Below are 13772 nucleotides of genomic sequence, written 5' to 3'. Positions count from 1 at the left end.
CCTACAGCCTCAAATCTCACATTCCTTAATACTATTTACAACCTGAGAGCTAAAGTCCAAACTCCTCTCCACCATCTTTCCCATGTGACCTGAATGCAGCATCAGTGTTACAGGGTGTGACTCCTGTGAACAAACTGACATAGTGTGATATTACATCTATTTAAATGTCTCTTTACTGATGTTGTTTGAAGCTGCCAAAGGCTCAGTGAAGTTTTGACACGTCTTCCTGCAGTGAACATCACAGCAGGTTAATAACAAGAGAAATGTGAAACTTGATGCACAACACAAGAGGGCGCCCTCATCCTGCTAACCAGGGATGTAGTGGAGGTTAAAGCACCTCTACTCAGTCTGACTGCATGTTTTAACCCATGTTTTTAAGCCCATCAGAAACTTTATAATGTCTCATACATCATGGTCAGGGGTGTCAGACTTCTCTTAGTCAAAGTGAATTCTCCTTTTTTTAGTAAACAGAAATGAGTGATTTTCCTGGTGGTAGTTTGGCTTGTGTCCCTCACTAACCGAGGCGTTTACTGTATGTCCTCCTTCATTTCACTTTTTAAAAACCTCACCTGTGTTTTTAATGTTTTAACACTGTTCTAGTAGATTTTCTACTAACTTTAGTTGTTTTTTCTGCCAGCTACTGAAGTTCAGGTTGACCACAGTGTGTTTGGGTTGTGTGTCAGAAGGTTATTCTCATATCAATGCTTTTTTTGTGAAGAATTGTGTCGATAGCACCGATCAATAAATATCAGTAGTGGAGGTTAAAGCAGCTCAACTCAGTTTGTCTCCAGTTTCAGGGGAGAACATATTTTTAGTCTGATAAAAAGCTTTACAGTAAAAGTGCTTTGTGTCATACATCATGGTAAATGGTGTCAGACCGATATTAGTTCTTTAGTTATAGTTATTTAGTCAGGAACCAGACTGTCACTGATTTAATGCACCACCCTGCCAGCACGCTCTGTGACCCAAATCAAACACACCCTAGATGTTGCAGACCAACAAGGTGCATGCTGGATCTGGCCAACTTGCTAACATCAGTGAGGTGTGTGTGTGTGTGTGTGTGTGTGTGTGAGGCCCTTCTGCTGTTTGTGACAATAATCCCTGATCTGACTGCAGAGCCTCATTCAGCTCAACATGTCTGAAAACTTTGAGGAGCAGCAGAGTTGAACCTGGAGCAGATCATGGAGGACTTCATGGTGCACGAGACTCCCAGAATGACGTCCAGACAGGTGAGTACAACAACCTCACTGATGGATGTAACTCACTGTACAGAGAGGGACGTCAACAAACACTGTGTTGTATAGTAACGGAGCATTGTGTGTGTGTGTGTATGTGTGTGTCTCTGTGTGTGTGTGCTACATGGTGTATAAAACTGTGCAGCTCTCCTTTACTTTAACATGTGTGTATGCAGCTGCAGTAGACTTTATATAGTTTATACGACTCCATGTTGTCTGCTTGGTGATGTTTTATTCTGCTGTTGATTCTATAAGAAGTGGCAGGTTATTTTATTTATGTGGCTTAATAATGCTTGTTGCATCCGCCGTGGTGTCCATAGACTTCTTATTTATTGTTCATTATTTTTGTTTAATTGTCTGAGTTTTGTCTCTTTCCTAATTCATCCTGGTAAGGCTGCACCGAGGATGGCCGTTGTATGTTTGTATGTTCTTTGATTTAACAACAAACAACAGGGCTTTCATCCAGAGACCGCTGCTCGTGTCCTGTACGTTACAAAATACAGTTTCATGTTCACTGTCCAAACATAGTAGCTTTAAGCCCAACCATGTTGATTTTTTCCTAAACCTAACTAAGTGGTTTTGTTGCCTGAATCTAAACAAGCATATTTGTTTAATTCACAACATTAAGCACGTGTTTACCGCCACCGAAAAGTGACAGAGAGGGGTCTGTTTTTTTTTTAGGAAAATGGCTCTGGCGGTATCTAGTGGTGAGGATGAGACTGCAACCGACTGAAGCCTCTCCCGTGTGCCAAGCGTGTTGGAGAGCTACGGTGGGCGACGCGAAAACGCGAATGACCCTCTCTAGAGCCAGTTGTTGTAAGAGCAGCGTAGGTCATCTGGAGCAGAGCTAGCGCTTAGAGTGTGTGTGTGTACGAGGGAAGTGAATGGTGAAGCGAGAGAGAGAGAGACAGCGGCGGCGTCGGGAGCGAGTTACGTTATCGCCTCCGGCCCAAGCCGTTCTGGGCTACTGTAGAAACATGGCGGTGCAACTTGGCGGACTCCGTGAAGAGGACCCGCTCCCTAAACGGATCATTCTAAGGTCACGAAAACATGATTCTTATTTTCAGGTGATTAGACACTAAAGAAAACATACTTATTAATATTATATTCCATTTCTGCCGATAGATCCCCCTAATTGTTACTCACTGGTCCTTTATCACACTGATTGTTTTTATGTAGTTTGCATTTGTTTATTTAGGAGATACTAATTATAAGGCCAGTAATCTCTCATTAGAGTCAAATGATCTGATGCATTCATGTCCTGTGGGATTCAGGACAACTAACATATTTGATTTATTTGTTTAAATTAATCTAACATTAAAATACACCTTTTACTCAAAATGATATTCTGGATTTAATCTGTTTTCTACACAAACATTTGAAGGACTTTATCACACAAGTAAAAACTATTTGGGGATTTCATTCCTTCTACAGCAGTGATTCATTCTTCTATTTTTCATCTGCTGTATCAGCATCATCAAACAGTATTTCAGGGAAAAAGAAGAGCTAATTCTGAAAACTGAGGAGCTGTCTCCAAACCCAGAGGTACCAAGAAGAGTTCACCTCCTAAAAGCTTATGGCTCCGGTGTTTTTAACTGAGAAATGATCTCTAGATTGTAAACAAACCACTCGTATCTCTCTCTAACCGCTCCTCTTCCTGGAATGAAGCAGAGCCTGATATCGCCTCCCTCCTCTTCCTCATCTCAAACACAAGCTGCACTCTGTCCTCTTATTTCCTCGTTCCCTCCCCTTCAGATCTACAGTTTTGAAGATGGGTGTAACCGACATGGTGGTGCAGTGAGAGCTGACAGGCTGCATTCAGTGCACATGTTGTTTAGATCAGAGCTCAAACTAGTTTCACTTCTCAGGAAGTGAGACTCAGACAGTCGTCGTCTCTGAGAGGTGAAATGGCGCAGCAAGGAGTTCAGCTGGACCACCAAAGGTTCTCTTGTTCCATCTGTCTGGATCTACTGAAGGATCCGGTGGCTACTTCCTGTGGACACAGCTACTGCATGAACTGTATTAAAGGCTTCTGGGATGGAGAGGATGAGAAGAAGATCTACAGCTGTCCTCAGTGTAGGCAGACCTTCACACCGAAGCCTGTCCTGATGAAAAACACCATAATATCAGATTTAGTGGAGGAACTGAAGAAGACTGGACTCCAAGCTGCTCCTGCTGATCACTGCTATGCTGGACCTGAAGATGTAGCCTGTGATTTCTGCACTGGGAGGAAACTGAAAGCCTTCAAGTCCTGTCTGGTGTGTCTGGTCTCTTACTGTGAGAAACACCTCCAGCCTCATTATGATGTGGCTCCATTAAAGAAACACAAGCTGGTGGAGCCCTCCAAGAAGCTCCAGGAGAACATCTGCTCTCGTCACGACGAGGTGATGAAGATTTTCTGTTGTACTGATCAGCAGTGTATCTGTTATCTCTGCTTAATGGATGAACATAAAGGCCACGACACCGTCTCAGTTGCGGCAGAAAGGACCGAGAGGCAGAGAGAGCTGGAGGTGAGTCGACTCAACATCCAGCAGAGGATCCAGGACACAGAGAAAGATGTGAAGCTGCTCCAACAGGAGGTGGAGGCTGTGAGTCGCTCAGCTGATAAAGCAGTGGAGGACAGTGAGAAGATCTTCACCGAGCTGATCCGTCTCATGGAGAAAAGAAGCTGTGATGTGAAGCAGCAGGTCAGATCCCAGCAGGAAACCGAAGTGAGTCGAGTCAAAGAGCTTCAGGAGAAGCTGGAGCAGGAGATCACTGAGCTGAAGAGGAGAGACGCTGAGCTGAAGCTGCTGTCACACACAGAGGATCACAACCAGTTTCTACTCAACTACCCCTCACTGTCACCGCTCAGCGAGTCTACATCCAGCATCAATATCCGTCCTCTGAGATACTTTGAGGACGTGACGGCGGCTGTGTCAGAAGTCAGAGATAAACTACAGGACGTTCTGAGAGAGAAATGGACAAACGTCTCACAGACAGTGTCTAATGTGGATGTTTTACTGCCACAACCAGAGCCCAAGACCAGAGCTGGATTCTTACAGTATTCACGAGAAATCACACTGGATCAAAACACAGCGCACACATGGCTGTTATTATCTGAGGGGAACAGAAAAGCAACATTAATGAGAAAACAACAGTCTTATTCTAGTCTCCCAGACAGATTCACTGATTGGTGGCAGGTCCTGAGTAGAGAGAGTCTGACTGGACGTTGTTACTGGGAGGTGGAGTGGAGAGGGTTAGGAGTTCATGTAGCAGTCGCATACAAGAGTATCAGGAGAGCAGGGAGGGGTGAATGTAGATTTGGATACAATGACAAATCTTGGGCGTTATATTGTGACATTAGCAGTTATACATTTTGGTACAACAGTGTTCAAACCCCCGTCTCAGGTCCTCAGTCCTCCAGAGTAGGAGTGTACCTGGATCACAGTGCAGGTATTCTGTCCTTCTACAGCGTCTCTGAAACCATGACTCTCCTCCACAGAGTCCAGACCACATTCACTGAGCCTCTCTATGCTGGACTTAGGCTTTATGGTTATGATACCACTGCTGAGTTTTGTAAACTGAAATAGACAGAAGTCATTTGAGGGTTCAACTCTGTGTTTTAACTCTTCAACTTCTCTGGTGTCCATCATTGTTGCTGCAGAGCTGATTTGTGGCTGCACTGCAGAGGGCCAGCCCTACAAACACTAAAGTCTGTCACTGACTGACTGACTGACTGACTGATGAAGTTACAGGATTGGTCGGCTGACTGTTGGAGGTTCGTCATTGGTTGTTGCTCTTTCTAAATGAAAAGGTGTAGAACAGTTCAGTGTTCATGTTTTCTGGGGAGCGTGTCAGCGGTTCATTGAATCATTACATCGTGCTGTTGTTGTGCATGTGCTGTTGTGTCTGTTCCTTTAAGTCACGTTACGTTGTTGCTTCGTATTGTGTTACCGTGCATTCACACCAAGCGAGAAGCTTAAATTAGCAAGACACACGTTGCTACTGCGGTATGAACCCAAAATAAACAGACTGTGCTGTGATTTAATTGCAATAAACAGATCAAAAATGATGCTGAAATAACTACATAATGATGATGATTAGTAAAAAGTCTGAATTCATGCTTTGTCAGGTCTGTTACCAAGACGACAAGCAAACAACTTTTAAAATGCTTGTTTTCTGAATGGAGTTTGGATCGATCAGTGCCAGGCTGTGCAGCTGCTCCTTTAACACTCCATCTAGGAATAAATACAGCAGCAACAACAACAGTGATGACATAAACTTTGTAAGTATGTATATATTGTTACACAGCACTTATATGATGAATGCTTTTGATACGCATGCTTTAATAAAATACTGAAATACTTTAAACCTAAACATGCAGAAGCAGCGTTCAGTTTTTATTCACCAACTATTTGGAACAAGCTCCCAGAAACCTGCAGGACCTCCAACTCTGAGTTCTTTTAAATCAAAGCTTCAAACGTTCCTGTTTGCTGCTGCTGCCTTTTATTAAACCAGATAATGATCTTCTATACTGCACTAGAGCTTTTACTCTTGTGTGTTTTATTCTATTTTAGCTTCTATCCTAGCTTTTATTTTTAGCTTGTTTTTATTTTCTAATCTTTAATGTTTTTATAACTGTTTTAATTATGTCTTAATGTTCTTTTACACTTTGTCGCAATGTTCTTAAATGTTTATGTAAAGCACTTTGAATTGCCCTGTTGCTGAAATGTGCTCTACAAATAAAGCTGCCTTGTTGCCTAACCTTGCAGACTGTATGTCATGCTGATACCTTTTCACCTTCTATAAAATGTATGACTAGTAAATGTTACCATTTACTATTACTGAATGCAATTTGCTTCATTATAAGTTGTCTTTCAATCAAACATTAAGATATAAGTGGAAAAAAACTGTTCACGAAACATCATAGACATGACCACTGACTATTTGTGGAACAATTTAGCCACAAATTCACATCCTGACCAGATACGGTCCAGACATATACTCGCTTTAGACTGAGTCTTGTTCTTTTCATGTCTTCACTGCACAGAGATCAGCTGTCAATCAAACATTTTCTTTGTGCTCTGAGTCAATAAAGAGGATTTATTACTAATAAGCTAAAACTGGAAAAACAGTCAGAATTCATTGGGTCAAGTCTGGGTGTGAAGAAGTGTTGTTAAGTCCTTGTTAAGGAACATTGTGTAGATGATTCTTAACATTTGGTTACTAATATTTCCATGTTGTTAAATCAGAGAAATGTTAACCTACAGCCTCAAATCTCACATTCCTTAATATTATTTACAACCTGAGAGCTAAAGTCCAAACTCCTCTCCACCATCTTTCCCATGTGACCTGAATGCAGCATCAGTGTAACAGGGTGTGACTCCTGTGAACAAACTGACATAGTGTGATATTACATCTATTTAAATGTCTCTTTATTGATGTTGTTTGAAGCTGCCAAAGGATCAGTGAAGTTTTGACACGTCTTCCTGCAGTGAACATCACAGCAGGTTAATAACAAGAGAAATGTGAAACCTGATGCACAACACAAGAGGGCGCCCTCATCCTGCTAACCAGGGATGTAGTGGAGGTTAAAGCTCCTCTACTCAGTCTGTCTGCATGTTTTAACCCATGTTTTTAAGCCCATCAGAAACTTTATAATGTCTCATACATCATGGTCAGGGGTGTCAGACTTCTCTTAGTCAAAGTGAATTCTCCTTTTTTTAGTAAACAGGAATGAGTGATTTTCCTGGTGGTAGTTTGGCTTGTGTCCCTCACTAACCGAGGCGTTTACTGTATGTCCTCCTTCATTTCACTTTTTAAAAACCTCACCTGTGTTTTTAATGTTTTAACACTGTTCTAGTAGATTTTCTACTAACTTTACTTGTTTTTTCTGCCAGCTGCTGAAGTTCAGGTTGACCACAGTGTGTTTGGGTTGTGTGTCAGAAGGTTATTCTCATATCAATGCTTTTTTTTTTGTGAAGAATTGTGTCGATAGCACCGATCAATAAATATCAGTAGTGGAGGTTAAAGCAGCTCAACTCAGTTTGTCTCCAGTTTCAGGGGAGAACATATTTTTAGTCTGATAAAAAGCTTTACAGTAAAAGTGCTTTGTGTCATACATCATGGTAAATGGTGTCAGACCGATATTAGTTCTTTAGTTATAGTTATTTAGTCAGGAACCAGACTGTCACTGATTTAATGCACCACCCTGCCAGCACGCTCTGTGACCCAAATCAAACACACCCTAGATGTTGCAGACCAACAAGGTGCATGCTGGATCTGGCCAACTTGCTAACATCAGTGAGGTGTGTGTGTGTGTGTGTGTGTGTGTGTGAGGCCCTTCTGCTGTTTGTGACAATAATCCCTGATCTGACTGCAGAGCCTCATTCAGCTCAACATGTCTGAAAACTTTGAGGAGCAGCAGAGTTGAACCTGGAGCAGATCATGGAGGACTTCATGGTGCACGAGACTCCCAGAATGACGTCCAGACAGGTGAGTACAACAACCTCACTGATGGATGTAACTCACTGTACAGAGAGGGACGTCAACAAACACTGTGTTGTATAGTAACGGAGCATTGTGTGTGTGTGTGTATGTGTGTGTCTCTGTGTGTGTGTGCTACATGGTGTATAAAACTGTGCAGCTCTCCTTTACTTTAACATGTGTGTATGCAGCTGCAGTAGACTTTATATAGTTTATACGACTCCATGTTGTCTGCTTGGTGATGTTTTATTCTGCTGTTGATTCTATAAGAAGTGGCAGGTTATTTTATTTATGTGGCTTAATAATGCTTGTTGCATCCGCCGTGGTGTCCATAGACTTCTTATTTATTGTTCATTATTTTTGTTTAATTGTCTGAGTTTTGTCTCTTTCCTAATTCATCCTGGTAAGGCTGCACCGAGGACGGCCGTTGTATGTTTATATTCGATCATTGATATTTAATAGAATTCATTTTGTAGCCTATAGGTGTTCTTTGATTTAACAACAAACAACAGGGCTTTCATCCAGAGACCGCTGTTCGTGTCCTGTGCGTTACAAAATTCAGTTTCCTTTTCACTGTTCAAACATAGTAGCTTTAAGCCCAACCATGTTGATTTTTTCCTAAACCTAACTAAGTGGTTTTGTTGCCTGAATCTAAACAAGCATTTTTGTTTAATTCACAACATTAACGTGTTTACTGCCACCGAAAAGTGACGCAGACGGGTCTGTTTTTTTAGGAAAATGGCATTAAAGGAACAGTGTGTAGGATCTGGCGGTATCTAGCGGTGAGTTTGAGACTGCAACCGACTGAAGCCTCTCCCGTGTGCCAAGCGTGTTGGAGAGCTACGGTGGCCGACGCGAAAACGGGAATGACCCTGTCGAGAGCCAGTTGTTGTAAGAGCAGCGTAGGTCATCTGGAGCAGAGCTAGCGCTTAGAGTGTGTGTGTACGAGGGAAGTGAATGGTGAAGCGAGAGAGAGAGCGGCGGCGACGGGAGCGAGTAACGTTATCGACTCCGGCCCAAGCCGTTCTGGGCTACTGTAGAAACATGGCAGTGCAACATGGCGGACTCCGTGAAGAGGACCCGCTCTCTAAACGTCTCATTCTAAGGTCACAAAAACATGATTCTTATTTTCAGGTGTTTAGACACTAAAGAAAACATACTTATTAATATTATATTCCATTTCTGCCGATAGATCCCCCTAATTGTTACTCACTGGTCCTTTATCACACTGATTGTTTTCATGTAGTTTGCATTTGTTTATTTAGGAGATACTAATTATAAGGCCAGTAATCTCTCATTAGAGTCAAATGATCTGATGCATTCATGTCCTGTGGGATTCAGGACAACTAACATATTTGATTTATTTGTTTAAATTAATCTAACATTAAAATACACCTTTTACTCAAAATGATATTCTAGATTAAATCTGTTTTCTACACAAACATTTGAAGGACTTTATCACACAAGTAAAAACTATTTGGGGATTTCATTCCTTCTACAGCAGTGATTCATTCTTCTATTTTTCATCTGCTGTATCAGCATCATCAAACAGTATTTCAGGGAAAAAGAAGAGCTAATTCTGAAAACTGAGGAGCTGTCTCCAAACCCAGAGATACCAAGAAGAGTTCACCTCCTAAAAGCTTATGGCTCCGATGTTTTGGCCTGAGAAATGATCTCTAGATTGTAAACAAACCAATCGTATCTCTCTCTAACCGCTCCTCTTCCTGGAATGAACCAGAGTCTGATAACCCCTCCCTTCTCTTCCTCCTCTCAAACACACCAGTTGCACTCTGTCCTCTTATTCCCTCGTTCCCTCCCCTTCAGATCTACAGTTTTGAAGATGGGTGTAACCGACATGGTGGTGCAGTGAGAGCTGACAGGCTCCATTCAGTGCACATGTTGTTTAGATCAGAGCTCAAACTAGTTTCACTTCTCAGGAAGTGAGACTCAGACAGTCGTCGTCTCTGAGAGGTGAAATGGCGCAGCAAGGAGTTCAGCTGGACCATGAAAGGTTCTCTTGTTCCATCTGTCTGGATCTACTGAAGGATCCGGTGACTACTTCCTGTGGACACAGCTACTGCATGAACTGTATTAAAACCCACTGGAATGGAGAGGATGAGAAGAAGATCTACAGCTGCCCTCAGTGTAGGCGGACCTTCACACCAAGGCCTGTCCTGATGAAAAACACCATGTTAGCAGATTTAGTGGAGGAACTGAAGAAGACTGGACTCCAAGCTGCTCCTGCTGATCACTGCTATGCTGGACCTGAAGATGTGGCCTGTGATTTCTGCACTTGGAGGAAACGGAAAGCCTTCAAGTCCTGTCTGGTGTGTCTGGTCTCTTACTGTGAGAAACACCTCCAGCCTCATTATAATGTGGCTCCATTAAAGAAACACAAGCTGGTGGAGCCCTCCAAGAAGCTCCAGGAGAACATCTGCTCTCGTCACGACGAGGTGATGAAGATGTTCTGTCGTACTGATCAGCAGTGTATCTGTTATCTCTGCTCTGTGGATGAACATAAAGGCCACGACACCGTCTCAGCTGCAGCAGAAAGGACCGAGAGGCAGAGAGAGCTGGAGGTGAGTCGACTCAACATCCAGCAGAGGATCCAGGACAGAGAGAAAGATGTGAAGCTGCTCCAACAGGAGGTGGAGGCTGTCAATCGCTCTGCTGATAAAGCAGTGAAGGACAGTGAGAAGATCTTCACCGAGCTGATCCGTCTCATGGAGAAAAGAAGCTGTGATGTGAAGCAGCAGGTCAGATCCCAGCAGGAAAGTGAAGTGAGTCGAGTCAAAGAGCTTCAGGAGAAGCTGGAGCAGGAGATCACTGAGCTGAAGAGGAGAGACGCTGAGATGAAGCTGCTGTCACACACAGAGGATCACAACCAGTTTCTAATCAACTACCCCTCACTGTCACCGCTCAGTGAATCTACACACTCATCCAGCATTAATATCCTTCCTCTGAGCTACTTTGAGGACGTGACGGCGGCTGTGTCAGAAGTCAGAGATAAACTACAGGACGTTCTGAGAGAGAAATGGACAAACGTCTCACAGACAGTGTCTAATGTGGATGTTTTACTGCCACAACCAGAGCCCAAGACCAGAGCTGGATTCTTACAGTATTCACGAGAAATCACACTGGATCCAAACACAGCACACACAGAGCTGTTATTATCTGAGGGGAACAGAAAAGCAACATTAATGACAGAAGATCAGTCTTATTCTAGTCACCCAGACAGATTCACTGATTATTGGGAACAGGTCCTGAGTAGAGAGAGTCTGACTGGGCGTTGTTACTGGGAGGTGGAGAGGGGGAGGAGTTGATGTAGCAGTCGCATACAAGAGTATCAGCAGAGCAGGGGGTGAATGTAGATTTGGATACAATGACAAATCTTGGGCGTTAGATGTTGACAATAACAGTTATACATTTCGGTACAACAGTGTTCAAACTCCCGTCTCAGGTCCTCCGTCCTCCAGAGTAGGAGTGTACCTGGATCACAGTGCAGGTATTCTGTCCTTCTACAGCGTCTCTGAAACCATGACTCTCCTCCACAGAGTCCAGACCACATTCACTGAGCCTCTCTATGCTGGACTTGGGCCTTATGATTATGATAACACTGCTGAGTTGTGTAAACTGAAATAGACAGAAGTCATTTAAAGGGACAGAGGGTTAAATTGTCAGATCGCTAAATAGAACAAGACTCTTTGTAAAGAGATCTAGAATCACATTGATGTGATGTTGTTGTTGTTCTGAGGTATTCTAGAAGTGTAATCATCCTGATCATAATCAATAAGGAGATCATTCATTATTCTCTTTCTCATGGCTGAGATTCTGGTCAAACCAACTGATGGTGAACATGAGATCATTGAATCCTTTAACAGACTTTACAGATGGGATGTGTGAACAAAGTGACGCTTCACATGATGAATAAACTAACGTGAACAAAGTCTTTTCTTCCTGTCTTCATTCCAGAGTATCAGACACAGCTGGTGGAGGACATGTGAAACTACAATGAGAGAATAACTGAGGCTTCCTGAAACACCACAAAGTCCAGAGTTCATGCTCAGAGCAGGAGAGCGTTTGTCAGTTTTCTATCACTCGTTGCTGTTTTTTTTTTTTTTTTTTAAATGTTATTTTTTTGGGGGCATTTTTTAAGCATTTTATTGATAGGACAGTGTTGAAAGGGGGAGAGAGAGAATTGACATGCGGAAAGGACCACAGGCCGGATTCGAACCCTGGTCCACCGCTGCAAGGGACAGAGCCTTGGCGATACATGGGCGCTCGCTCTACCGACTGAGCTAACCAGCCGCCCCGTTGCTGTTTTTTTAAAGCCAAGATTGTTTCTTTCTGCATTTCCCTTGAAAGAAATCCATTTGGCTCTTTGTCCAATAATTTTTTTCATAACTTCATTTTTGATGCAGATAATAGTTTGTGCCTTCAGAAGTCCTTAAAATTTAATTTATGTTAAATATTTATTTCTTTTGAGCAACATGTCTGCTAGATGTAACCAGCAGACATTTGTTCTTAAACTTTTTAAAATTTTAATTTCAAACATGTAATTATGTATATATATACAGTATATATATATACATATATATATATGTATATATATATATGTATATATATATATATATATATATATACATAATTACATGTTTGAAATTAAGAAGTTTAAGGTCCACGGGACTGTAGCCAACCTCCCTGGACGTGGCCGCAAGGGGGAAATTGATGACATATTGAAGAGACGGATAATACGAATGGTAACCAAAGAGCCCAGAACAACTTCCAAAGAGATTAGAGGTGAACTCCAAGGTCAAGGTACATCAGTGTCAGATCGCACCATCCGTCACTGTTTGAGCCAAAGTGGACTTAATGGAAGACGACCGAGGAGGACACCAAATCATAAAAAAGCGAGACTGGAATTTTCCAAAATGCATATTGACAAGCCACAAAGCTTCTGGGAGAATGTCCTTTGGACAGATGAGACAAAACTGGAGCTTTTTGGCAAGTCACATCAGCTCTATGTTCACAGACAAAGAGATGAAGCATCCAAAGAAAAGAACACTGTACCTAATGTGAAACATGGAGGAGGCTCGGTTATGTTATGGGGCTGCTTTGTTGCATCTGGCACAGGGTGTCTTGAATCTGTGCAAGGTGCAATGAAATCTCAAGACTATCAAGGCATTCTGGAGCGAAATGTGCTGCCCAGTGGTCTCAGTTGCAGGTCATGGGTCCTCAAACAGGATAATAACCCAAAACACAGCTAAAAACACCCAAGAACGGCTAAGAACAAAACATTGGACTATTCTGAAGTGGCCTTCTATGAGCCCGGATCTAAATCCTATTGAACATCTGTGGAAGGAGCTGAAACATGCAATCTGGAGAAGGCACCCTTCAAACCTGAGACAGCTGGAGCAGTTTGCTCACGAGGAGTGGGCCAACATACCTGTCAACAGGTGCAGAAGTCTCATTGAGAGTTACAGAAATCACTTGATTGCAGTGATTGCCTCAAAAGGTTGTGCAACAAAATATTAAGTTAAGAGGACCATCATTTTTTGTCTAGGCCAGTTTCATTAGTTTGTTTTTTTAAATGATTCTGCTGAACCATAATTCAAAAACAATGTCTGATTTTCATTAGTTAATTTTCAGTAAATTTTTATTTATTATTACTTTTGTCAGTTTCAAGTTATTTCAGTGACCATTGTGGGTTTTTCTCTCTTTAACGGAACGTTACCAACAACTTTGCCTACGTCTGTATACATATACATAATTACACGTTTAAAATTAAAAATTAAAAAATATAGTGCAATACATATACAACTTTTATTTCTCTTACATTTATGACTTTATTCTCGTAATATTATAACTTTATTTTCATAATATTATGACTTTATTCTTGAAAGCTCAGATTTATTTATTTTTCTTCAATGTGGCCCTAATACTCTACAATATACAATTTATATTACCTGAAAATGATCTGACACGATAACTAACGATCACTTAATCCCTTTTTTAAATTTGTTTTATTTGTCATAATTTATTAAAGTTTTGAGGATGATAACTTTGTTA

The 13772-nt window shown here is 41.9% G+C and overlaps 2 protein-coding genes across 2 annotated transcripts; both read left to right on the top strand.

Annotated features, from left to right (window-relative positions):
* Window positions 1–2493: 2493 nt before the first annotated feature.
* On the top strand, window positions 2494–11650 carry LOC119498456 (tripartite motif-containing protein 16-like). The gene is made up of 2 exons (XM_037787420.1): window positions 2494–4526; window positions 11062–11650. The coding sequence occupies exons 1-2, from the start codon at window positions 3143–3145 to the stop codon at window positions 11343–11345; spliced, it is 1668 nt and encodes a 555-aa protein (XP_037643348.1). The 5' UTR covers window positions 2494–3142; the 3' UTR covers window positions 11346–11650.
* LOC119498466 (tripartite motif-containing protein 16-like) lies at window positions 9573–11071 on the top strand. The gene has a single exon (XM_037787433.1). It carries the CDS (start codon window positions 9680–9682, stop codon window positions 11024–11026), a length of 1347 nt encoding a protein of 448 aa, XP_037643361.1. The 5' UTR covers window positions 9573–9679; the 3' UTR covers window positions 11027–11071.
* Window positions 11651–13772: the final 2122 nt, after the last annotated feature.

Source organism: Sebastes umbrosus, chromosome 12 (genome assembly GCF_015220745.1).
Source record: "Sebastes umbrosus isolate fSebUmb1 chromosome 12, fSebUmb1.pri, whole genome shotgun sequence".
NCBI lineage: Eukaryota > Metazoa > Chordata > Actinopteri > Perciformes > Sebastidae > Sebastes > Sebastes umbrosus.
Note: the sequence above shows the minus strand (reverse complement) of the source record. Positions and strands in the feature narration are given on the sequence as shown.